The following is a 25,893-nucleotide window of genomic DNA, read 5'->3' on the forward strand; positions in this document are numbered from 1 at the left end:
CTGCCATGAACTGAAAACAATGCATGACACGCTAACATATTTTCTCAAAAGTTGTTGGTGAACTGTCCAAAACATTTTTCCCCATACGATTGTCAGTTTTATCTGATAAAAAAGTCAACAAAATTAACAGATGTACCAATACCTGTAAACAGGCAAATATCAGACTATTTCTTCCTGTCATTTTCATGACGTAATAAGAAAATAATAATGCGTGTAGCCCAAATGTGGGAGAGCCCACTAAAGAAAAAGGGCATATGAAAACTTCTAAAAGAAATGTCCAGCTGAAATTTCAGACCCAGAACAAAGTTGCAGCCATTCCTAGAAATCAGTATCACACCATTTTGATTTCTAAATGTTGATATTTCAGGGGGGCTCAAACATTTTTTTCTGTTAAACATCTTTTGTTAATGATTATTTTTCACAAAATTCAGAAATACAGCATGTTTATTTAGTAAATTTGGTGCGATTCCTTAATGTAGGCTGTCGATTATGTGACAAAAACCTTTCAGTCAAGATGAACCACCTATCTGCTCTTAAGAGTAGGCTTAAAACTTTTCCTTTTACTAAAAATTAAATGGTTCAAGTTTGAAGCCATCTCTATTGCAACATAGATGGAGACCCCCACTTTCCTTATTTTGATGCTCTTGTGCTTCTCTGTACTGGTTTTATTCCCATAGAGAAGATAGCATGTGTTCCACAGAGACCATTGAGGTCTCTTGTTAATACAGGTCTCTTAATAAGGAGCGACAGTTGCCAGTACCTTTGTGTACCATTTCTTGCCTGTTTTTATCTACGACATGTATACTGTTGGACAGATTATTGTGTACACTCATATTTTCTTTCCCTTAAAGCATACTCTTGGCTCAGTGCTTCTGTTTCTTTCCTAACAAAGCTGTTGCAAATAATTTTGTCATGTTTTTCTTTTCTTAAAAAAAAAAAAATTGCTCCCAGCTCAGTGCTAATGTGTTTGGCTTTTTCCTGGACAGAGCTGCCACTTCCACCTAAATTGTAGACTACTTTTTTCTGTAATGCACTCCTGGCTCAGTGCTTCTGTATTTCTTCCCCAGACATTTACTGACAGAGCTATTACCTTTGTGCACTTTCCATCTTTTCTTCTTGTTGAACTCCATTCTTTGACAGCTGATGTCCAGCAACTTTTAAGGATGTTACTGCTTCAACAGACACGAATCTAATAACCAAGTCCGTTATTGGAACGCTGTAGAACTTCATCACGTGCCAAGGACGTATATCATGCATTGAATTAAGGTGGGTTGAATCAGGGATGCATCCAACAGCTGCATTACAACGCTTTCTGGATCAAGTCATCAAATTGATCCAGAAAGTATTTGGTGCTTCATTCCTTCATAATGACCAAAAAGAACAACAGTGACTGAAGCAAAAGATCTTTTTTTTTTATTCAAAGTGAATCTCACCATATTATACAATAAATTCATAATTTGACACTCACCAATAAGAGTCACCAAATAAGGAACCCGCTTTTTGTGACAAAGTACATAAGGCTTGGTCACATTGAAACTCACTGAGAACTAGAGAGGGGGAGGAGGAGGGGGGGGGGCGATGACCGCAAACTGGTAAGACACACATCAATACATCCAAACAATTATTTTCCCAGTCCTCATATATTGTTGTATATTGCACAGTGCAGTTGCTACAAGTCACACTAGAGTAGCATTTAGAATTAACAAAAACAAAAATCAAGGAATACAAATCATAAAGCCACAGAAATCTACACATACAGAACAGTAACAGCTTAAATTCTTAAATGTTGCAATTGTGTCTACATTTTTGTGCCTAAGTACGATAACGATGTTAAAAGTTTAATTTCAAACAGATTCAAACTCAAAAACCAAAGGAGATGTTCAGGTACATGTCAATTGATATGCCGTGGGGTTTTTTTGGCGGGTTTTTTTAATAATATGCTGGTGCCCAGTGAAAGCAGGCTTGTAAGCAAGTATTTCTGTATCATTACATGTCGTCAAGTGCGTGTATTACAATGGCCAATTAAAAAAGAAATCTCCCCATAAGCTTTTAGGAGTATTAACATTGTTTGTAAGTCTGCCGTGTTGCTGAAGGCAGCAGGGTTCCATGTGCTTTGCTAAGCTTTGGATCAGGGACTGCGTGGCAACACCCCCCCAAAAACCCCGACCGGCGTCTTTGATGATGCAACTGTCGGCGTAAATCTGCAAGGATGTGAGATTCATCTACTCAAAGCAATTAATCCAAAGTGGTGGTGGGTGGGATTACAGCATGGGGCATTACCTGTGCAGAGCTGACACACACACACACACACACAGGGAGGAGGGTGGTTTGCAAAGAGAGGCTGCACACCACAATATATATAAAATCTAAAAAAAAATAAAAAAAAAACATTTGGTGTGCACAACACAAAAATTTAAACATTTAAACATACTCAAACAGTAGCATAGCTGACAAGCACACAAAATACACCCAATACCTAAATAACAGCAAAACCATTATACTGTAATGTAATAATTAGATCAGGGTGGGAAAACTTTGGACCTACATTTTGATTATGAGTGATGGATAAAGCATTTAAAAAACAAAAAACCAAACCCATTACCAAACATACACCATTTACCAATGGTTATAGCTGCATACAAGTGCTATCAACACCCCAAATGTAGACAAATGTTGAGCTTGCAAACCAAAGACTGATTTCTTGACATCCACAAATACATTCATGGTGTGAGATAAAGCTTTGCATTTGTGAATGTTACTCAAGCCCCCATGTCTTAGTGCTGCACGGTGTTCTTGGTGAGTAAAACATTCCCTGATTTGGATTTTCTTAGGATTCTGTAAAAATTTTAAATAAAAATGAAAAAAAAGAAGAAGAAAAATGCAGGATTGTTTTCATCTTCGTCTACAGAACAAACTTTGGGGATTTCATGATGCGAAAATCGGATTCGACTCCAGGAAGGAGCAAGCCTACAATATTCCCGCTTTGATGTCGTAGACGTCATCCGTCTGCCACTGGTTGAGGAAAAGGCACTAAGTTGATACAGTACGAAGAGTTGTAAATACAGTCCTATAACGGAAATAAAAGCCGCGTCGATGAAAGGAAAAACGATAATGCATCACACTGGTTACAGAATCAAAGCGAACCCAGCCTACGTTTGAAATACTGATGCTAAATACACACAAAACACTCACACACCAAAAAGCAACAGAATAAAAAAAATACAACCAAAAGAAAAACTTAACTTCCAATACAGCAGTTTAGAAACACTTCAAAACAACAAAGCCAATATACAGAGGCACTAGCATGAAGGAGTAGCATTCATACACTCTATGATCAGAAGAAAAACCACTTTAGTTTTATCTAGTCGTCCGAACTACATTAACAAAGGAGAGACTGCAGACCAGAAAGAGATTAATCCTCTAAATTCACAGCTACCGAGTGGCGCATAATCAGTATATAGCAGCTTATTATCTATACATTCCAAATACAATTAGCAAACAGCTCAGAAAAATAAAACCTCAACCTCTTATTTTTAAAATAGAGATTTCACAATGTATTCAAAAAAAAAAAAAAAAAAAAAAAAAAAAATTAAGCCCACGACTGCAACAGTATATGCTGGAGGTGACAGAAATATGATCGACCGTGCTTCCGAAATGATTAACGAAGAGAGTCTTTGGTGTTGATCGGAGTGAAACGCCGGCGGTGAAGAAAACGACTCACACGACACAAATGAAAATGCACACACAGAAAAAAATAATAATAATATAATCAAGGCTTCGCTTCCACCCTGAAGGAATGTATGAAAACTGACGACAGGTTTCAATACGTGGGGGAGGGGGCACAAAATCTCCAACAATAATTACTGATACGACTAATACTCAAAAGCCCAGCAGTGATACTGTTAAGTTGATAGGTTACTTCAAACACTGAGAATTATCTTAAAAGTTAAAAACATTAAACAAGTCTATGCCACTCCCAAAATCTAAAACGCATGAATACAAATCTAGCCTAAACGCAAGATAATAAAAACACAGCAACCCAGAAGATCTAGATTGTATTGCAGTTACAGTAAACAGTGACAATACTGTTATGAATTAAGTACTATAGTGAATAGAAATCGATTATCAAAATATCAAATCACTCTTCATATACATTAAAAGCTAATTCAGTCAGAGCCCTATAAGTGCAGCCTCTAGTTAGATTGAACCCACATGGAGTTAGAAAGCGTAAAGTAAAACAAGCCCGTGCTCGTGATCCTCGTCGGTTTTTAGAAGCCCGTCTCGTTCAGAGTCCCTAGGTTAAGTGCTGCAAGTCCGTTTAAATTCAAAACGTACTAAATGCTCCTGAAGTAACGTCAAAGACTCAAAGGTTTTAAGGCACTAGAAGGCAGCCATCATGAGCCTTCGATTCCAGGTTCGCGACCAGGTAACGAGCAGATCAGAGCGGCGTGTGCGGGTTGCAAGGCAACACAGATAAAGGGAGCGAGAGGCTGAACAACCCCAACAGCGTAGAACACAAAACAAAAAACAGAAACCCATGATTTTCCAGCTTCGAATCAGTTCAGATCGATGACAGGAGGTAATGTACAAACACGTTATTGAGGGAAGCTTCCTAATTGTCATAGAAATTCATTCGCTCTTACAAAGATTTGAAGCTTCCTCCACATCCTGACATGATTTTTCCAGGCAGTCTCTGCTTCGACAGTCAGACATGATCAACAGCCTGTCAAGTCAACCCATCAGATTACAGAAAACATTGGTAAAATAATTTTTCAAATCCATCCATGGTGATAAAACATTGCTCGTTTTCCTCCATTCTTCTCCGTCTCAACAGAAGTGTTCATGTTGTGTTCTGGTGGGAGGTCTCCCTGCCCAGGTTGCAGACCCAGTCCATTTCTCCTTGAGCCTCCTGTTCAGGGTTAGGCGCGGCTCCTCCGTCCCGCCCCTCAGATGTACGAAAACTGTGGGTGGTGGCTGAGCTTGGTGGGGCTCAGGTGGAAACTTGTGAAGGCGGCCGGGGAGGCCATGTATGGGGGAGGAGGGGGAAAAGGCGGCTTGAACTGGTGCGGGTGGTGGGTGTAGCCGGGCTGGTGGTGAGGGTTGATGGTTGGGGAGGGGAGGAGCCGGTGCGACGCGGCGGGGTGTCCGGGGTGGTGGGGGTGTGTGCCAATGCCCAGGGCGACCTGGTGGACCAGCGCCCCGCCTTGGGGATGGGAAAGCCCAAAGCCGTGCTGGAGGAGAGGGGGTGGGGGACGAGAGGGCAGGATGGGGTGATGGGTGGCGGTGAGAGGCCCGCTGGAGGGGTAGGAGAGCAGGGTGTGAGGGGCAGCCGAGGTGTGTGTGGGGCTGTTGTGGTGCAGATGTGTGAAGGTGTGTGTGTGGACAGTAGGAGGGATGTAGGCGTGCGGTCGCAGGGGCCCATAGTTGCCGTTCCATTCCTTGTTGCTGTGGTTTGAACCGTACGGCTGCACCTGTCGGAAAGACGCAAAACAAAAACGATGAACAGTGGAAAAGCATCAAAAAACAGCAACAGTACTGCTTCGAAAGCATCAAGATTGGCTACTACATCTGATGTGCATGGACTTAGCCTCCCATCTTCTTCAAATCAAACTTCAAATTTTTCACTCAGGTGAAAGTTAATATGTAAATTTTCCTCCCAACGTTTCCAACTCGGCTTTTTCAGACATCCTGAATTTACCTTGGGTGGTCTGAGTAACTTCTATTTTTTTCCTCACTTTGGACTTACTTTTACTGGTAAAACTGCCTCAGACAGAGGAAGGGAGGTAACCTGAACTAACCTGACCAAAGCCCAGATGGTGCTGCTGCCCTGTCAACGTCTGCTGCCGCGGCAGGATGGGGGCGGATGGCAGGAGAGGGACGGAAGAGGCAGTGCTCTGTTGCCCTACGAGACTGCAGCGCCCTTTGGATCGGGACCAGGATTCTGAGGCTGAACGGAAACAAGGAGGTAAATCTTGATCCGGCAATAAAACATACAAAAGGAGGAAATAAACAACAATCTGGAAAAGAGACGGTAATAGGACTAGAAGTGCACCAGTCATATCGACTAAACAGTGGATTCTGCACATTTTTACTTAATCAACTAATCAAGGAGTTTTAGGCAGAAAACTGAATAATTTTGCTTGCTACTCAAGAATCAAACACTTGGAGACACAAATTAGGATGACCTTGTAATTCCTTGTTTCTGTTGACTTTTACTGGAGTGTGGAATAGAAAGACCTTGAAGAAAACTAGATATCAGTGTCGGCCAGATTGGTGCATCTCTACATCAGACTAAAATGACTGATAGAAAAAAAATTCAGTTATCACCCAGAAAGGAGTTTTTGAGTAGAACTACAATAATACACGGCAGTGTCCTTGGTGTACTGAAAAGTGTGAAAATTCAGCCTGATATTCGACTTCTGTTTAGATCAAAGAATGATTAAAACTTTGTGAATCCAAAAACAAACACTGCATCTCAAAAGTAAACAGGAAGAACTTAAAGAGCCTTGGAAACAAAAATATATTATTGACACTCAGAAAGGGGGATCACATGAAAAGCAACTTAGTCCACGGACTCTGATCTGTATCAGTTTAAAACCTTCAGTGATTACAACCAACAATCTGGCAAGAACAGAAAGGTAGAAACTGATCTCACATCAGTGTCCTCTGAAACATTTGCTGCTGCAAAACGAGAACCAGCAGAGACAAGAAAAACTGATATAGCCCATCTCCGGATGAACTGCATCCACCTTTCCCCTCACAGAGACTGAACTGTTTCAGAAAATATTTGCCAGTCTTCTCAGAACAAACTCCTCATTTTCTCCTCCTATTTAACTAAGTAGACAATTTCAAGTCAGAATTGCGACATTAAGGATTTTAAATGATTCTTAAAGTCCTGTACTGAACACAGCTCAATATTTATTAGAGGGGAAATCATTAAGAAAGGCAATGCCAGCTGCTTGCCTTCCATGGATGCACCCATGAGGTGAAGGGGCTATAAGCTTAAAATCTCTGCTGGTGTCTCTCGATCACCTGTTATAGCCTCTATGACCCACTAGGGGGCGGTAAGACCCTACGTCTTCCATTTGACCTGCAAAGGAGATGCAGCCAAAGCACAGGTGACACCACATGGCAGATGGTGAGAAGGAGGAACGTTTGTGGTTAAAAAGAAAGCATGTTTCTGGGTGGGTTAGATCACTAACATTTTCACAGCAAACTAATCAACAAATAAACAAATATTATTCCACAGACCTGTTCTTTGGACACGCTCCTGCGTGTTGCGAGTGTTGTTGTTGGTCTGGACCCTCATCGGTGGAACTACCATGGTCCTGATGCCCCGTGGTCTCCGGTCCTGCTCGGATGGGGAGGTCAGGGGTGCCAACACGGCAGCTAAAGGAGAGCGGTTGTTGTTGTTAAGGTAACGGTAGGCGTTGTTGCCACGCTGGGACGTCGATGTGTCCGAAGAGGGCGAGCCTTCCACCGTGTCACAACCACTTTCGTGGCCGTCATCCTCAGACATGCTGAACAGAGAGATTTGAGGAGCATGTTGACAACGCAAACCAAATCTAGAAAACTACAACTTTGGTTATCTCATAAAGAGCCAAGTAGAAATAGTACATCTGCATATCCACCGTTTTGAGAGGCATGGCAGCCTCGGTACGCGAAATGATTTTGTGCCGAGACGTCTAAAACGGTTTTAAAAAATATTGACTAATGTTTACCCCCAGACAAGGGGAGGGTGTTAGCAATTCTTTTTTGGTCTGTGGGTCATCGGGGCTAATCCCATCAAAGCGCTACCTGTTGGGTCTCTTGCACGGTGAAGCTGAAGGGCTGGACTGCAGAGAGTTTGAGGCAAACGAGCTGGTGCTGAGGCTGCTGTCGGGGCTGCTGAGAGAACACACTCTCTCCATGGACACACTGGTGTTTCTGCAAGCCTCACATCCACACTCTCCTTTACACCTGTTGGTGGAATATTAGGGTTTTATTTCACATGAAAATATAGCTCAAATGTCACGAAAATTTAACAGCTTCTTTTGTGATATTTATACTCACTGATTCAGATGGCACTCCTGACGACCTTCGTTTCCCACCCGATCTTCTTCGTCACTCAGATCACTGCGGATGCTGATCACACTGGGAGCTGGACTTGGCGTGTCGGCCATCAGGACGGCCACATCCCGTATCGGCTCCCTTGGAACACCAACCCGTCTGTTTCCACTTGCCATCGCCTCTTTAAAGCAGTTTTCCTTCAGCTCTGTGCCATCTTGTTCCACAGTTGGTTTTTTCATTTCTGGTCGCTGGGATTCCACCAGGGGCGCCTCCTTTTGTGGCTGCCCTCTTCCTGACACTGGTTGCCCGACGATGTCAGTCATTTTGGGAGACCGACATGATGAAATGTGGATGTTGCTGGGGTGGGACAGGTTCCTTTTATGCAAAATATTTAATACATCAAGTTAAAAACGTATGTTGGAGTGGCGTATAGTTGAATACATGACACAGAATCGGAACCTTACCGGTTGTGCCCTTGTCTGTTCCGTTTATTGGCTGGTTGGGGCCACACAACGTGAGCTATGCCAATGTTGATTGGCTGATGTGCAGAGAGGGCTGGCATCTGGTTGGTCAGGAGCGGTTGCTGCATCACTGTGTTGTAGTGGCTGTTGTGTGGGTGTGCTTTCCTGAAACAAGGGAAATAAAAACTTTGCCAACGGTGTCATTAGGAGGTGAGCTCACCACCCTCGGGGAGATCCGACACATTATTCTCAATGATCTGGTGCACCAATGAATGGGTAAAACAAAGTCTCAACTCAAATAAAACTGGCAAGATTTTGAAATAATTTGGTTAAAAATACAAATAAATTTCCTTCCAGTGGCATTTTTTACAAGCAGGGATTTTCCCAAACTTAAAAACTTTGATGACTCAGATTTTTGTGACTCACCCCCAGTCGCTTATCCTCTGTGGTCCAGCCGTGGTGTCACTGGTGAGGGAGGGAGGAGGTGGTGGAGGCGGGTGAGAGGGTGGAGGCCCGACAGGAGTCATTTGCTGCCACGCTGTAGGGACAAGGAGCTGCTGGCCTCGGCTAGACCAGGCCTGCTGCAGAGAGGAGATGGGGGGAGAGGGGGAGTCTTCTACTGAGTCAAGCTTGCAGATTAATAAACTCTTGAAATATTTGCATGACCTTAAAGTATGGCTGACATATTTACAGTCCCTATTCACAAGGATGTTAGAAAGCCCTCATAATTTACTTTACTGCCACAGTCTGAAGTTGGAAGTTACCAGCAACAAACACCCACCCAGTTCAGTTACATGTTGCATGAGAGTAATATGGCAAACTGCAACACGAAAAACTACCAGTAGGAAAGATAACAGACATCAAATAAACTTTATTCATAGAATGAAATTTAGAACTCTGGGTCCGGAATGCCAACATGATCTCAAGGTTTGAGCTCAACAACTTCTGGTTGAGTCTTTATCTTACCTGAGCTATTACTCCGGGTCTCACTGGTAGAGGTTGTATGGGAGGGGCTTGAGTTACCATGGGGACAGAATAGGTTGCAGGCTGATTAAGGTTACCTTTGAAAAGAACATAAATATTTTAACATTTCCAGCCTTTTTTCTGATGAATCAAATTTCAAAAGCAGCAAGCAGTCACTGTAGAAAGAAACCTGCAGTGTACAAACCTTGCATTGTGGGAGGACAGAGGAGGAGGGCAGGAGGGAAGGACTCACTGCACCCAAACTGCCCGTTTCCTGTTAGCGCTATCCCAGGATGCAACACGGATGGAGCGGATTGGGTTATAGACTGGATTGGATAAGTTTACATGGAAGAAGAGGAAGAACAGGAATCAACTTTTGAATAATGAAACAAACACTATAACCATACTGATATGGTTCACCAATTCTTATGCTCATAAACCATAGTGACACATGAAGCCTTTAATCTACAAGACATATCAAACCATTAAACACACATAATGTTACTATTTCTGGGTAGGACCTGTACCTGAATTGTGCTGTAGCCCAGTGGAAGGCCAGAAGTTCCAGTGGGAGCTAGAGGGGGTCTTGACAGATGAATCGTGTTCTGGTTCAAAGCATCAAAAACGGCGGTGCTGGGACGGTTGTGGCACATGTCCATGATGCGGAAAGACGACTGAACACTGTGAGAAAACAAGGAGGTTAAAGGAAACATACATTCACAGCAAAAGTCTTGCTCAAAGGGACTTTCACTAAAAAATGCCAGCAGGAGCTGTATGCTAGCTGCACCAAGGCTACGGCACTTATGGTTGAGAAGAACTTAAAAATATCTGAAGTTCTTTTTATCTGCAACAGTGAAGTGGTAAATCTCCTGGTCACCATAATCTAATGTTAACTGTACAAATAGTGCTTCTCATACAGAACAGCCCAATGTCTGTTCTGTCGGTCTGAGCTCTGTCGAGAAGCTTCCTAGCTGCAAAGTTTCAAATCCCACTTTGCTCTGCTCTACTGCAGTACAACTTGATGCAGGAAAATGTTAATCAGCTGAAGGCTAAGACAGCTACTAAACAGTGAAGCAACAAAATGAACCCATACAACCCACCCTGCTGCTGTTGTTGATCAATACAAAAATTATTACCAGAAACACAGGAATTGTGCAAGGCTGCTAAGCACATTTCTATAAACCAAATCCTTGTTTGCACAGTCATAAAAAAAATATGCTCCAGATTCATGTTTGTTTTGAAACACAATTTATTTTAGGATCAAGTCTTACACTAACTAAGCCTTATCTTGTGTCCCGTTTTGCCAAGCAGGGATGTGATATTATTAAATCATACATTTTCATAAATTATGACTGAATTCTCCCATACTCGTCAGTTTCTATCTAAGGAGGTTCAAATATTGTAATAAATTATTTTTTTGCTCTCAACTAGAAAGAACCACGTGCCTTCAAAAAAATTATGCTCTAATATACAGTTTTACTATTGTGATAATCATGGTCTCTGCCAGCTTTGCTTATACAGAGATGAGCATTTTCAGTCAGTTTTCCCTAAACAAGCCTTAATAGGTTCCCTGTTATGAATTATAAAAAACAGAAGTCACCACAGCATACTGCTGCCACTGCCATGTTTAATCATTGGGATTGTGTATTTGGGTTTATCACAAAAATTCCAGTAACACGAATGTTTGTGGTTAAGACTTGAGAAATAAGGAGAGTCCAACAGTAAAATACTTTTGCAAGGAATTACAGGCTGTGCTAGCAGATAAATCTCCTTACTGGTTGCTGTGGGGGTAGTCCAGTAGATGAGTCATGGTGAGGAATGGGTGATTTAGGACGCTCGATGGAACCGTCCTGTCCTCGGCGTCGATCAGCAGCATGGTCTTAAGAAGAGACACAAACTCCCGCCTGTCTGCCTTCTCTGCCTGCATGTCGCTGGTATCAGGACTCAACACCAAGTTCACCTTGGGTGTGAAAGGAAAACATTTTGCTATCAAAAATTATTTGATTTTAATCTACATCTTAAAATTAGTTGTTTTTTTTGTTTTTTTTTTCAGAGTAGATTCACCACTTTGTAGCTCGGTCTTGTTGGACTTACATGTGCTATGTCATCCAGACAACTGAAGATGTATTTCCTGGCCTCTTTGGACTTAAGTCCCGTCTCCTTCTCATGTTCCTCTGTCGTCTGTAGAAAAAGTGCCGGACATAAAGGTCAATGACCTCAGGGTTATGAAGTGTAGCATGTGAGAATTTTTATTTACATTAGTGTTTTTTTTTCCCCCCTGTAAGCTATTTTCACACAAGTGTAAATAAGCACAAGTGAAGATTATATAACGGTATTTTTGCAAAATTTTGAAAGACACATGATCAGCATCACTGGTGAGCAGTGACAAGTCAAATTCTTCAGAATGTCGGATAATGTTTCACACTCAGCATCTGCATGTAGATCTGCTTAATCAAAGGGTTTGTACTGGGTCTTTAGTTGACATAGACAGAGATAAGCTGAAATTCACTTCAACTTGATACAAAGGAAGTTCAGCACAGTCTCAACATAGTTTTGTGCTTTGGTGAGCTTTCCGCAGGCTGTTCTGGCTCTGTCCTGTTTTGACAAGCTCATGCAACCCGTTTCCTACTGGTAGACTGAAGAATTTCTAGTAAATATCCTCTTCAAATTTTACTCTTCTCTGATACCCATCCTGATGAGCTCCTATAGCACCAGAAAGTTTTAATAATGGTGTGTTTGTGCTTATTTGTGCAATGTGAACCACAAACCTTTAGTCTCCAGGAGGCGTAGGGAGAGTCCGATTCTTTGGTGAAGAAACGCGTGGTCTTTGTCCCCTTGTTGAGCAGCTGCTCTGCAGGCAGTCCCTGCGTCTGAGAGATGTACCGGATCTGAGCAGAGCGACACGGAGGAAATGGAGCGCAGAAAGAAAGGAGAGGAAGAGATGGTGAGAAAAGGAGAAAAGCAAAGAAAAAAAAAATAAAGAAAAAAAACGTCAGAACACTTTCAGATAATCAACCTGAATTTGAGTCACTGAATCATATTAGTTCCACTCTGATAATGTAATGCGTCAGTCATTTTTTTAAAGTTTTTTTTTTTTTGGCTTGGGCAGTCTTTATTTGCAAGTGGTTAGACAGGAAAGTGGGTAATGAGAGAGGGGGAAGACGTGGCAAAGGTCATCAGGCCAGGACTCGAACCTGTGACGTCCGTGTCGAGGGCTAAGACCTCCATACGTGGGTTGTATTTCACCCCTGCGCCATCACTGCACCCCATACAGTCATTTCTAAAAGACAAACCTCCACAACTCTCATAGATGTCCGAGATAAGAGTACAAAACCAGTAAAAATGCAACATTTTGCTTAACATATCTTTATTTTTCTGATTGGAAATTTTATGCCTCACTCCACATTTAGGTCGACTGTGATCATTCTCTCACAAAAAATTGAAATAGCTGGTAAGCCTTCATAGCTACTCTAACTAAATGGTTAGTTCAAGATCACATTAGTGCCTTTCTCACCATGTTGACAACTAAATAGAAAATAAAAGCAGTGCACTGATCAGCCAATAGCGATTTGCAGTTTCCTTTGAAGTCTAAGGATTTTAACAAAATAGCCTGAGCATACGGTGCACCTGCTCTACTACTGAGGCGTGTGCTGCAGGATTTCTTTAAAAAGATGTAGCAGTTTTAAAGCCATCATAATAAATCAGATTACAACTGTATCCTAATCTATGCACCAAAGCAGATGCCACCCTTTTCTGAACTTTAATCAATTCAACACAACTCGAATCAAAATCCATGCACGTGATTGATGTGTTTGCAGACTGAAAAAGATGGCATGCAGGCGATTTAATGAAGATTGGTTTCGACTTGCTGGACAATTTCAATCTCTGGTAAATTGGTAGTAAAAGTCTAACCTCATACCATTTCTCTTACTAGAATTTCTTGCGTTTCAAACTTACCAATGCTCAGACAAACATTTTGAGCAAGGTAAAGGTGCCAAGTAAGAAAGAAAACCAAGCACACAAGATATGCCTGGTCTTCAGAGGTGGCTTGAAACTAATTTCAATCCACCTCTGAGTTGCTTGAAACCAAGAAATTAATACAAATTAAGTTGTAAGTGGTAAACTAAGACGTATTTAAAACTTTGTTCCTCCTGAAAATGTAACTGAAAGTAACCAAACGAGGAGAATTTAAGCAGCACGATCAAAACTTGTGGGTTTCCTCTGCCATTTTGATCAATAGATCCAGTAAGAAAGTACAGACATCTTGCTTTCACAGTGAGGTTAAAAGGCTGGTATAGAACAAAAACCATGAGTGACTTGTAAAAGAGATTTTATTTTCCCCAGTATCTTCAAAAACAACCCAAAGACAGCACTGATAAAAAACAGAACAAAACATAGCCTACCTACAACTTAAAGCTGACAGACTAAAATGAAATACATTTTTATTAGTTGGTTATCATTTGAGCGGCTTGTCTGTTTTTAGAAATATCTAATAAATAAATAAATAAAATCTCAAAGTTTTAATTCATGTTGTGCTTTGTGATCTAGAGTTTGGAGTAATAAGGTCTGTTCTGTGTTGTATAACTAAAACATTTTATAACAAACATTTTATAGGTACCAAAGATTCTTGATAACATTTTAGAAATCTAATTGAATATTCAATAACATTTCTGGATTTCATAAGTTTTCATAAACCTCACAATAAAATTATTACAGAATAGCTGAAATGAGGTTTCATGGTGTGTGTGTGTGTGTGTGTGTGCGCGTGTGTGTGAGAGAGAGAGAACTTGCACATGTCTACAGCCTAGAACAAACACAAAGACTGACCAGGGAGCACTGGACTGAGAACCTGCTGATGATGCACTGAACGGGAACCAGAGTGTGTGCACGTGCTAGCATGTGGGTGCGCGTACACGAATGTGCACACGTCTACCATCGGGCTTATGTTTATAAATACATTTTGCTGTGTAGAGTGGAACCACAGTGAGCCTTGGCATAGAACGGCGTGCTTTTGGGGGCTCAGTGTGCTCGTGTGGGCGTGCAAGAGTGTGTCCTGACATGGCCCGTTTCAAGGCTCGGCGAGGCCACCATCTCTGACTGGTTACCAGTCAAACGGGTAGAGGAAATAACACGCACTGGAAACATCAATAAACGAAAGGTCCAGAACAAACATTGCATTTCACACATCAGCTGAGCTTCTGAACAAGGGCTTGTTTTCTAGATTTAAAGCAACCAAACAGGTGTCTAAGTTTGTTATTACACTCTTTGATTAGGCCTGTAATAATCCTAAATCTTCTGAGTTGTGTATGGCTAAACACATGATGATGAGACAGTTCCCTTCTGTGAATGTAACAGGGGCCTTTTCCCATGCTCCCGGTCCCTTGCCTGGGGATTCAGTTCGAGTCCCAGTTGTGCAGTTTAGACCACACGTTATCCCCTTTATGGGAAGATAATCACACACTGCAAGGACAATTTCCTGATTTGCTCTGCCCAGTTGATCTGCAGAGGAATATTTTGTTTAGTGTGTTAAACTTCAGTCACACAGAGCGAGAAATACCCTGAACAAATAAACACTATAAGGGTCTCCCTTATCTCCCCTCTGATTTTGTATGTGTGTGTTCTTGTGCGGAGGTGTTACCTGGTCGTATTCCAGCGCTCCGGGATAAAGAGGCCAGCCCAAAAAGAGTTCAGCGATAACGCAGCCAAGCGACCACATGTCAATGGCTTCACAAAATGGCAGGCCCAAAATAATCTCTGGAGCTCTGCAGGAACAGAGAAGCAGAAAACTCATCAGCAACAAATAGAGAGAAATGCAAACCTACAGGTTTCCAACACTTATCACTTTTATCACTTATCAAAGCAGAAAAATGATTAGAACCTGTAAAGTCAGGAAAAACAACATGTCAAACATGGTTTCATCTCTAAACGTTACACTTCACCAGATTCAACTGGTTGATGTTTCCAATCCTTTCATCACTATTATAGTTGAATCTGAATATGACGTAAAAAGGCATGGCAGTGGTGAAACTTGAAATGTGAAAGAGGGACGGTGTAAGGAAGCAAAAAAGAAAATGACCCAGTAAAGGGGGAAAGAAGTGAGAAAAAAATTAAATGAAGCAGGCAAGGTAGGAAGAAAGACAGTAAACATTTCAAACAAGGAAAGAAGAAAGGAAGCAAGGAGTGAAGGAAAGCTAGAACAACCTTCTGTACATCTCGACAGGGAATAAATCCATGCTATACAAAATATTTTTTCCACATCATTTTCCATTCCTATTTTTATACAGACATCAAATTCCACTTTTTTGGGACAAAAACTACACAAATCTCAATTTGCATTGTTTTTTTATTTTATTTAGAGTACATAAATTATGATCATCAGACAAAACAAATTTGAACGCAACTTCAAAACTTTAAACACTACCAAGGCTAGCACATTCATTTCATTCATCTTTCTCTAATGTACAAATGAAATATTAGTGCAAAGAGTACATTTCCATCAAAAAAATGTGCTTTTACACATACACACGGAGAGGTATCTCTGCACATTCATGCAGCAGTTGCATTATTGAAAATACTACAGATTTTTATTTTAAACAGCGTTACATTCTACATGGTTTCCAAGAAATTGCAAACAATTACAGTTTTGACTACATCCAACTGTTAAATTTGTGAGACTCGTAGTCCTGCAGTGCAGGTGTCGTGTAAACTAATGTGTGAAAACAAACTTTCAGACGGGGATACAGCAGCTGAGCAACAGTTCCACAAATAGCAACCTCTGCTGTTGTGACCACAGGGGAAACGCTCGTTTCCCAGCAACCACTGGACGCAAGGCAGTAATGCAGGGTTAAATACAGAGCCCGTCGGCCATTATTCTCCGTGGATACAGGTGGATGACTCTATATGTGCCTGCAGACACAGCTGCAGACTTCAAAACCGACCATTTCACACAGCCCTCCCTGGCCTGAAGGAAATTAGACTGGACTCATTTCCTACTGCCGTTGTAGGAGGAACAAGTTCAGTTATGAAACACCAAAGAGTTCAATGAAAGACTGCCCAAGACATTAATGGTGACCTATTGTTTCCTTGAACATGTTAGGATAGGTCTATTATTAGTGACATAAATCATTGCATTTTTATTTTGCACAAAATCTTTCTTGAATAATGAGATTTCAGTTTGGTCAGCTCTGCACATTTTGAGATCCTTTCCGAATGTTGTACGGCGTCTTGTCACTTTAAATCCAAACAAGCCGCAGCTGGCCACGCCCCCCCAAGTCAACATTTACACTCGCACGTGAAAATGGCTGCAAGCAGTTACACAATTATATAACCATGCATCTTTGAAAAGCAGAAGAGCCTCCTGCACAACCAACAAGAATGCAGGAAGTGGTTTCTGAATGACAAGTCAACAACCACACCACTTGTCTCTTCCAACAGCCATTGTACAACAGTAAAACCAGCTGACCAAATGTGTTGGAGCTAAGCTTGGGTTGGTAGGCAACAGGCTGAGATTTGTTGGGGTTGCTAGGTAACCGGCGGGGTTTGCTAGGTGAGGGGCAGTGCCTACTGATTTGTGACATTACAGCTGAAGGTTTTTTTTTAAAATGGGTCATTTTCAAGACACCAAAAAACATTAATTTATTGCTAAAAAATTTGCTAGATGTTTTGTTTTTTATGTTTTGTTTTTTTACTTTTTAAGAGCTTGGCCTGTTTTTAGAAATGATAAAGGTCCAAATGGAAGTACAAAAACATGGCAAATGTGAATTCTGCATAATAGGTTTCCTTGAAGACATCTGCAGTACAAGGTCTATGGTGTTCACTGCAGTTTTGAGTGGTGGACTGTGACCAAACAAAAACTTTTTGGGATTCAAAGCGCAAGCCATCCAACTAAAAAGCAACTGAAGAGGAGTAAGTGGTTTTTAAAGTGCAGACTGCAAAAATAGAGAAGCAGGCAAACAGTTAAAACTAAAGTTTTTAAGAAGGCTATAAAAGACACAAGTGTTTGTGCCTATGGTGTTATTCTTTGCTTTACTTCTGTTATGGAACCACATTCATATATGCTACTACTGCTTTCCAGAGCTCTAACAGCTTGCAACATAACACACTAAATACTCACACACAAGTGTTGGGCTGTCAGGCCAGGTTCCAGAACTAACGAGTCTCACTACAGAGCTATAACAAGAACAAACAGTGCATACAATATGGCAACACCCTGCTGGTGTGAGCCGCTAACAGAATCAACACAGCAGACACCATGTCTATTAGCATTACTGATGTTCAACATAAGAAGCCTTACTAAAGGACATCTGAGCCCTTGTTCTTTAACGCCTGCAGACAAAGCTGATCCATGATTATCACATATCAAACAAGTCCCACAACATTACATTTGGGAGAGCGCTTCTCAAGTTGCACAAGACCGAGCTTGCGTGTGCAGCAACTGAATCGATGCAGGCAGAGAGCAAATGTGACCTGAAACGGAAAAGCCAGAATGGCTGCAAACGTGCCCTTTCAAGACGCCGTCAAGTGAACCAGAACCTTAAGCTACAATTTTCATTGAAACGAGACCAGAAAGTGGTGAAGGAAAGTTTCTGTGCAATAATTTGGGAACAGTTGGATTGGCAAAGAAAAGAAACCAAATTAAACATTTTAAAGTGCACTTACCAACACCAAACCTTATGGTAACATTTCATCTATATTAAATTTACTCCTAAACAAGCAAAACTGAAAAATGTAAATGGCTGATAATTCAAAAATTCAAGCATGGATCTATACCACAAAGAATATACAAACCCATCAAACATTGCATCACAACAGCCTATTGGGATTGCTAGGTAATCAAAATATTGTAAAAGCTACTGAAATGTAACATTTTGTGCAATTCTTCTTAATCACAAATTTATCTACTGCATAAATTTAAACAAGTCTAACAGAAAATTTGTTACAAGTTCAATGCCAGAAAGTTCCCACCAGGTAAGGTGAGGACACACCCAAAACCACCTGACATAATAAATGTTTTTACGATGAAGTAGAAACATGTTGAGGGAGCAGCATTTTTGCTAAGGAACTACACAACAAAAGGTTTGTAAATAAGCAATATGCGGATCCTACTTCGAAGTTTCACACCCATCTGCAGCTCCTACAAACAATGAATGGAAATCATGACCTAAATACTGAGAAAGTCTGGGCTCTTATTTTGGTGAAGTTTTAAAACTTTCAGCAAAAACTTGTTTTATTCTCAGCCATGAATGTTCAGGTGAGCTGCAGCAGGGATGGGAGACGTCAAGTGTCAATGTTATTGCTGCACTCTCCCAAAGGACGATAACTTAGAGAGACCACATGGTCATTTTTGTGTCGATCTGAACATAAATGAGCATCTTTGAACGATGTTTGGAAGTGTTGATAATCACTAAATATGCCTTGTTTTTACAACATTAGTAAATGGCCTAGAAAAACCTCTTTGCATCACTACAAAGCTTCCTCTTTTCAGAACATGTAAACCCTCTGCTTAGTAGCCAAATTAAAACTGTCAAAGACCTGAAAGAGAAGCTGGTTACTCATCCATTATTGACCACTTTTAATCTTTGATGGATGACAGTGGAGTGCTACTCCATTGCAGAGCCTTTTTTTTTATTCCCCTTTGTGATTTCTGAAGAAGCAGAGCTCAACCTCATCTGAGAGCTTAAAAAATAAACTTGCTCATGCAGATTTATATCGCAATTGGAAGATGCCTGACTAAGAGTTGTGCAGTAAAAGTTTGACAGTCAAATTAAATTATGACCAGCAAACATGCCCACGCCAAAGCTTCGGGCTCAGTAGTTTGAATGACTTTTTTAATCTCGATGCTCCAGTCAAAACAGTTTGACTGGAAGCGACAAGAAAAACTGGATTTGAATGAATGCCTGGGAATAAGCACAAAAGTCTCAAAAAATGAGGCTATTCAAAAGCAAAAATATAAAGAAAAACTTGACAGTTTTAGGATGATGGGGGGCGGGGACAAAGCAAGTAAAAGCAGAGAGCCTGTTACATAAACAGGCCTCTTCCAGCGAGTGCTTATGTTTCCATTATTGAGCACTGTAAACACACTTTAAACGCAGCCTGTTAGGGCTCCAGCGTCACATTATGTTTCTCCACTGACAATCATAACCAAACAGAATCCCACAACATAAATCAACAAACTTTGCAACATCATTTTCCACGGTTTCACTTTCAAGCTGAATTAAAAAAAAGAAGTTCTAGGTTTCCCTGTGTTTTTCTGTAACACTTTTTTTTTTGCATGAAATATTGAGTAAACACTCCTCGGAATTTTTCATAAGGAAAAAAATCTGCTTGAGGATACTTGGAAAACACACGTAGGCTGGCACACAAACGGATGCCTACACGACACAGCTGAGGAAATACTGCTGTGTTAATGTGATGAGACAAGGTACAAAAAGTAAAGAAACACCTCTGTAACTAAGAAATCACATCACGAAAAGCTTAAACACGACCTGTCTAAATCTGTCAGCTTGCAAAAGACGATAGCCTTCTTCTCTTCCACCTGATCTCTGAACATTAATTATTAATAAAGGCCTCTGCTCTGTTTTCATTGTGGGTAGTTTTACGTCACTGGCCTCCGTGCGACAGACGAGTCACCTCATCAAGCCCTGCTACCATGGCAGCGACAGTCGAGCATGACGAGCACTGAAAATCAACGCTATACCTGATGAGTAACACTGACAAAACAATTCAGCAAACGGATCAAGATCCTACCAGCTTATTGCATTTTTACCTTCAGAGACTAAGCAGGAAGCTCCTTCAATAAATTGAGATTTTCAACTTCACAGGAAACTTTGAATTTTTTTCTTTGTATAAATGCTATAACCTAAATCTAGCTTAAAAGATTTTTTTAGAATGCTTTAAAAAAAACATAGGAGTAAATTCAGCAAACCTGATCGATTAAAAAATGTCTTCAACAAGCACATAAAAAAATTGGTTTCAATTTTATTATTTAAATATGATTTTACTGTATGTAAAATATCAGAATGGAATGAGTGCAAAGGACAAAAATGTTCCTGACAGGAGTCTTCTTCTGGGAGGTGGATCCAATTAGGTTCTTCATAAATTTCCATCATAACTTCACAAGAACAGCAAAGTAGAAGTTGGAGTTTTTCTTCTGGTAAACATCAACTGCTAAAAAAAACCTTAAGGATGAAGAAGGGACAGGCCCTGAAATTAAAGTACATTACCATTTTTACAAAGCATAAAGAAAATCACACTCAGTTTTATCAGTTTTTCACGACATAAGAGGTAGACCTTACAAAGGATTTAAGTCATTAAACATTTTGAACAAGTTTTATAGTTTGTTCAATTTTACTAACTTTTGTTAAGCACAACTGACATTTAAGACGCACAACTTGAAGTACACTCAGTCTCAGGCGGTCTAACCAAACTAAAAGCAGTATTTCAAATAAAAGCACTGCTTGCGTAAAATGTCATTTATTGGATGCAATTAAAGTAAAAGGACAAAAACAATCTTGAACAGCCTATACAACAAACAAAAAAAGAAGCAGTACATCAATGGTAGGGCAACACAATTTTAAAAAATGTAGGAATGGTGTTAATAGTAAATATTAGTTGCAATATCTGACTTTTTCTTCTTTCCCCTGTTTCTCATCTACCTTCAATCACTGTGTGACCTGGAGCATTGTGGGCAACATAATTTGTGTCTGATGTGAGCATCTGCTGCCACAAGACTCTGTCCAATTGGCTGGATAATGAATTAGTATGCAAGTTCATAACACTTGAAATATAAGTCAACAATTATTGAATATTTTAGCTGATATTTCTAGAGTGGTCAGGATATAAAAAAAAATATGGAAGAGCAGTGAGGAAAGAATGGAGAGGAAAGGATCGGTGAGCAGGTAGGTGAAAAGATCCAATAAGAAAAGACAGAATGGAAAGAAGGTATGATAGTATTGTATTTTCAAACTGTGGTCTGTCTCACCGCTTTAAGTGCTCAAACCTCAATATCCACACTTATCCCAACATTTAAAATATTTTAATTCTCTTCTTTCCAAACTTTGTAGGATCCCTATAATCCTCCATTAGCTATTATCCTATTGCTCAACCCTATAATAAAGCAATCGGGTAAATTTACTGTTGCTGTAAGCTCTAGTTTAATACGGAAGAGAACCACAGTATGGTTAACAATAACAGTAACCACTGAAGAGCTGCACAAATTAACCAGTGAAAACAGATCCATAATTGGAAAGCACAACGTTTGTGCTGATGACGTATCCATTGTTAGACACTATCAGAGGAAAACTATGTATTGTTCACTTAAAACATTTTCTAACCATAAATACATGTCCTAGATACTTCAAAAGAACCATAAGGGGAACAAAAAAAAAAAAAAAAAAAAACTAGTGAAGGTCGCAAGCCCACACTTAAATTTCAGTTTACATTTCGAACTCACATTTGAGCTTTAATGAGTGTGTTCAAAACCTTTGCCTGAATAAATAGTTCTGGAAAAACCAGGGAAAACCCCAGATTAGTTGAAAAAGAAAGAAAATGAAGTAAGAAGTGTTCCAAGCCTCACTGCATTGAGACTTGCATTGTGTGAACCTTCATCATGCAACAAAGTTCAGATGCTCACCAGAACATTGTATCATGCAAACCCCTTTTCCTAGCCATCCAATGTTTAAATAACCTAAAGTAAAATGACAACTAAAACAGTTTGTCTTGCATGTGAGAAGAATATGGACTTCTACCTCCCAGAACTAAACAACAAAGCAAGCACTATCGGTTTCTGCATACATAAAGTCACCCTTTCATAAAAACAAAACACAGACGAGTACAAAGTCCAGCAGATAACAACAAGACACCATCAACATTGTAAAAATTGAAACAAGATGAATGACGACCGGTTACCAAGTGTCAACACGTTACTTCTCCGGTGAAAATATTTTAGTACAAACGGCTCAAATTTGACCCTTCAGAGGCAAGAACTGCTTTCTACCAGGTCACTTTGAAATATCTTTGCTGGACCTCTTAGGTCTTATCAAAATAACATATTCCAAGCCTGTCTTTTCCTAGAATCTCCAAACTACAAATGATTTTAGACCTCAACAGTTGAAACGGTTTGAAAATAAAAAATATAGTTGGGTAAATACCCATTGATATGTCAGTGTTTACATGAAAGAAAGGATGTAGATACTTTAAAAACAATCAAATATCTAGCCGATTTGGATTGTTTTTTCTGTATGGGTCGCATACAGAAAGAAGAAAAAAAAAAAAAAAAGGATTTGTCACATTTGTTACATCTAATTTTGGACAGGCAAAATTTTTATATTTTTCACATCTTAGATGTGTATAGGAGTTCACTTAGTATCTTTATTAGAGTTCAGAAAGTTCACATTTCTAGTTTTATCAAATTTTAGTAGTAGCTGTAAAATATATTAGTTCATTATGAAAGTGTTTGGTTTGCAATAGAGGTGCACCTATTTATCAGCCAGCCAATTTATCGGTGCCGATTTCCTTAATTTTGGGAACTCAACTGATAATTACATGTGAATCTGATCTTATCTACCTAAACAAAGGTATAAAAATCAACCACTGTTCTCTCCTGCTTTCTCGTGAGAGGTTTGATTGACTGACAAACCACTGGGTCATGTCTGCACATTTGCAGTTAAAAACAGTCGCCCCACTGTTGCAAACTCAGTGACTTTCTTGCTGTATTTACTGACATTTCAGACAAAAAAAAGATGGTAACGGCCAAAACTGGAATCAGCAGATCAGGCTTTCTAAAAATCGGTCATCTGCAATTGGCCAGAAAACTGCAATCGATGCACCTCTAGTTTGTGAACCTTAATAGTTTAATGTAGCTTACACATGTCACAATCATTTTGGTAGTTTAAAGTGAAATTTTCTGATATTAAACAAGGCATTTATCATATCGGACATTATTTAATGGGAAAAATAATAGGATCCAGTATGCAACAGGCACGGCGAGCCCATTTATTTCATTCTCTGCGTCAACTCAGACATATGAACACACCCAAAAACACAAACACCAAGGCAGGAATGCCAGAATGTTTTTTCCTGGATCTAAATGTGGGGTTTTCATAAACCACATTCTTCCCTAGCCTCTTGTGTCCTCAGTGACCTCCCCAAGTCTCAGTGCCAGCCTGTTTTTAACTGAACTATGATCTCAGTGTTGCCAACACAGCTTAAGTCAAAAAACACACACGCAAACACACGCGCACAGACACGTATGAGCGCACACTCATACGCACTTAACCAGGTCAAATGCAGAGTAAATCCTTCATGTTACATAAGAGCTATGTGCCACACTAAGCCTCAGAACTCAAAAAGAGGAAGGTCTAGAGAGACCTGCTCATGCTAACAAAATAAGGAAGTTTCCCCACACCACTGCTGATGGTATTTCAGTGCTGCAAGCCTTGACGCTTTAGATTTTAGCTCAACAGAAGTTGCATCAGAGCAGGAAGGTCTCAATTTCAAGTCCCTATCAGATCAAAACTAGCAGAAATTTAAGTTAGAACAACAGAGGAACTGCTTTCTTCCTTACACAGTAATAAAAGCAGCGCTGTCAAAAGGGGAGCACAGGGTGTGTGCTGTGCGTTTGCTGTCGACATTCTCCGCATGTGTAATAGATTGTGCAATGTTTGCAGACTTTCCGAGGCCTCACTGGAACAGTTGGTGAAATGTCCAAGCAGGAATACAGATAAATTAAATTTCCAGCCTATTGCTATGTGGTTAATTAGGAAAATACTTTGACTTTCAAATATTTTTAGGCCTCAATAAACATGCAACACCAACAAAAATTTTACAACGCATTTCAAAATGGAAAGAATCCAATAGCAAAACTATGTTTCTTTCTTTCTTTTTTTTTTTTGCTTTTTATAGTCTCATTTATTTTTAATTAAACCCGGGGCTCAATTTACTGTGCGTCAAAATATGAGCTTATAAGCTTCAGGCTTAAAATGTAATGACATTTTCTGCCCAACAATGTTTGATGAAGTTTAAAAGCCTAACCCATAAGCAGGATATCACGCCTTTTATGACAGTCCTTATAGATACTTTGGTTGCCCTTGATCATAAAGACTAGGAGCAGAAATTAGGGTGTGATGAACTGGAAGAATGCACTTGGAGATAAAGATAGAAAATATGCATTCATGCAGAAAAGAACGTAGAGAGATGGCAAACAAAGAACAAAAAGTGAAAGTCTTGTCAGGAAACTGCCAGTCAGAGCATGCAGGTCAATACAGTCCAGTTTATATTAGAGGAGAGGTCTGAACACACCGACACTGAGGAAAGACTTTCCTAAGCCCTGTGGGAAACATGCACATAAACAAGTATTAGCCGTGGGAATGGCTCAGACTGGTACACTGGCAAGTTATCATGACAGATTTTAGGACGTTTCACATTACGGAAAAGCTGACCTTTCTTAAATGATCCTACTCCTCCTTTCTGGGCATACTTTATGTTGTCACTTCGGCTCCGAGTCATTTCCAGAAGCCAACTTGCCCTTTCTACTTTAATAAATGTGGGCTGTATCAGAAAACATCTGAACTGAGTGGCCTTGGATAACAGTCACTTGGATGAACAGAGACCAGTGAATCATACAGTAATAACCAGCACAGTCTTCACCCTTTACTGGGCGTATCCCAAGTGTTTCAGGGCATTAACAGTCGGCTGTTCTTACCTGTAGTATCTGGACTGAAGATAAGTGGAGCACACGGCCTTGGAGACATGGCTGGCTGAACCAAAATCAATGACTTTGACTCTGTATGGCTGCCTGGATGGATCCACCAGCATGATGTTTTCTGGTTTCAAGTCAGCATGGATCAAACCCAGATCCTTCAACTTCTTTAGGGCTGTTGCCACCTGGAGAGACAAACCAAGATATAAAGAAAATTGTTGAGCAATTGGAAGATTTTTTTTTATCATGATAAATTATGTGTGTCATTCTTAGCTTATAGCAAGTACAATTGAAAAAAAAATCTGGCTGATACAGATTCTGTTTTTTTTTTTTGTTTTTTGAAGGCTGTGCTAATATATTATTTTCTTTCAAGGCCAAGAGCAAAGAAATGTGCTGCAGGCATTTCAATGGATGTAGTAGTTTTGAAACCAGAAAAAATAGGCCTCTGATTGGTGCATTACCAGATTTTATAAATGATGCATCAAATAGTCAACTAAAAACCTAAATTTGCCATTTTATTCTTGATCAGTTTTTTCCACTGTTGAAATGCAGCTCAAATTTACCAAAACTAAATGCTTTCTGCCTTCTATTAATTAAACTTCAAAACTAAAACTTTGTGTTTTTTGGTCTGTAAACACATCAGCATACCTGCTCAGCTTAAATAGCTTTACTGCATTTTTGAGAGAAAAAAAAAGAAATCCAAATGAGCCAAAGCCTGCCCCT

At 40.1% G+C, this 25,893-nt stretch overlaps 1 protein-coding gene across 2 annotated transcripts in view; it reads right to left on the reverse strand.

Moving 5' to 3' along the window:
- Positions 1 to 1,391: 1,391 nt before the first annotated feature.
- Positions 1,392 to 25,893, reverse strand: part of hipk3a (homeodomain interacting protein kinase 3a) — a 30,210-nt gene continuing 5,708 nt past the window's right edge. The window contains exons 4-18 of one of the 2 annotated variants that reach the window (XM_007558588.2): positions 25,174 to 25,355; positions 15,112 to 15,235; positions 12,242 to 12,361; positions 11,568 to 11,654; positions 11,249 to 11,433; positions 10,001 to 10,154; positions 9,679 to 9,799; positions 9,477 to 9,571; positions 8,937 to 9,088; positions 8,514 to 8,675; positions 8,053 to 8,424; positions 7,798 to 7,959; positions 7,252 to 7,520; positions 5,799 to 5,947; positions 1,392 to 5,471 (exon numbers count right to left, since the gene is read on the reverse strand). In XM_007558588.2, coding sequence (XP_007558650.1) covers positions 4,947 to 5,471; positions 5,799 to 5,947; positions 7,252 to 7,520; positions 7,798 to 7,959; positions 8,053 to 8,424; positions 8,514 to 8,675; positions 8,937 to 9,088; positions 9,477 to 9,571; positions 9,679 to 9,799; positions 10,001 to 10,154; positions 11,249 to 11,433; positions 11,568 to 11,654; positions 12,242 to 12,361; positions 15,112 to 15,235; positions 25,174 to 25,355 — 2,859 coding nt within the window. In that variant the 3' untranslated portion in view covers positions 1,392 to 4,946. Of the gene's footprint in view, positions 5,472 to 5,798; positions 5,948 to 7,251; positions 7,521 to 7,797; positions 7,960 to 8,052; positions 8,425 to 8,513; positions 8,676 to 8,936; positions 9,092 to 9,476; positions 9,572 to 9,678; positions 9,800 to 10,000; positions 10,155 to 11,248; positions 11,434 to 11,567; positions 11,655 to 12,241; positions 12,362 to 15,111; positions 15,236 to 25,173; positions 25,356 to 25,893 lie in introns of both variants that reach the window. The other variant, XM_007558587.2, reaches the window with a different exon arrangement.

Source organism: Poecilia formosa, unplaced genomic scaffold, assembly GCF_000485575.1.
Source record: "Poecilia formosa unplaced genomic scaffold, Poecilia_formosa-5.1.2 Scaffold97, whole genome shotgun sequence".
Taxonomy (NCBI): Eukaryota; Metazoa; Chordata; class Actinopteri; order Cyprinodontiformes; family Poeciliidae; genus Poecilia; species Poecilia formosa.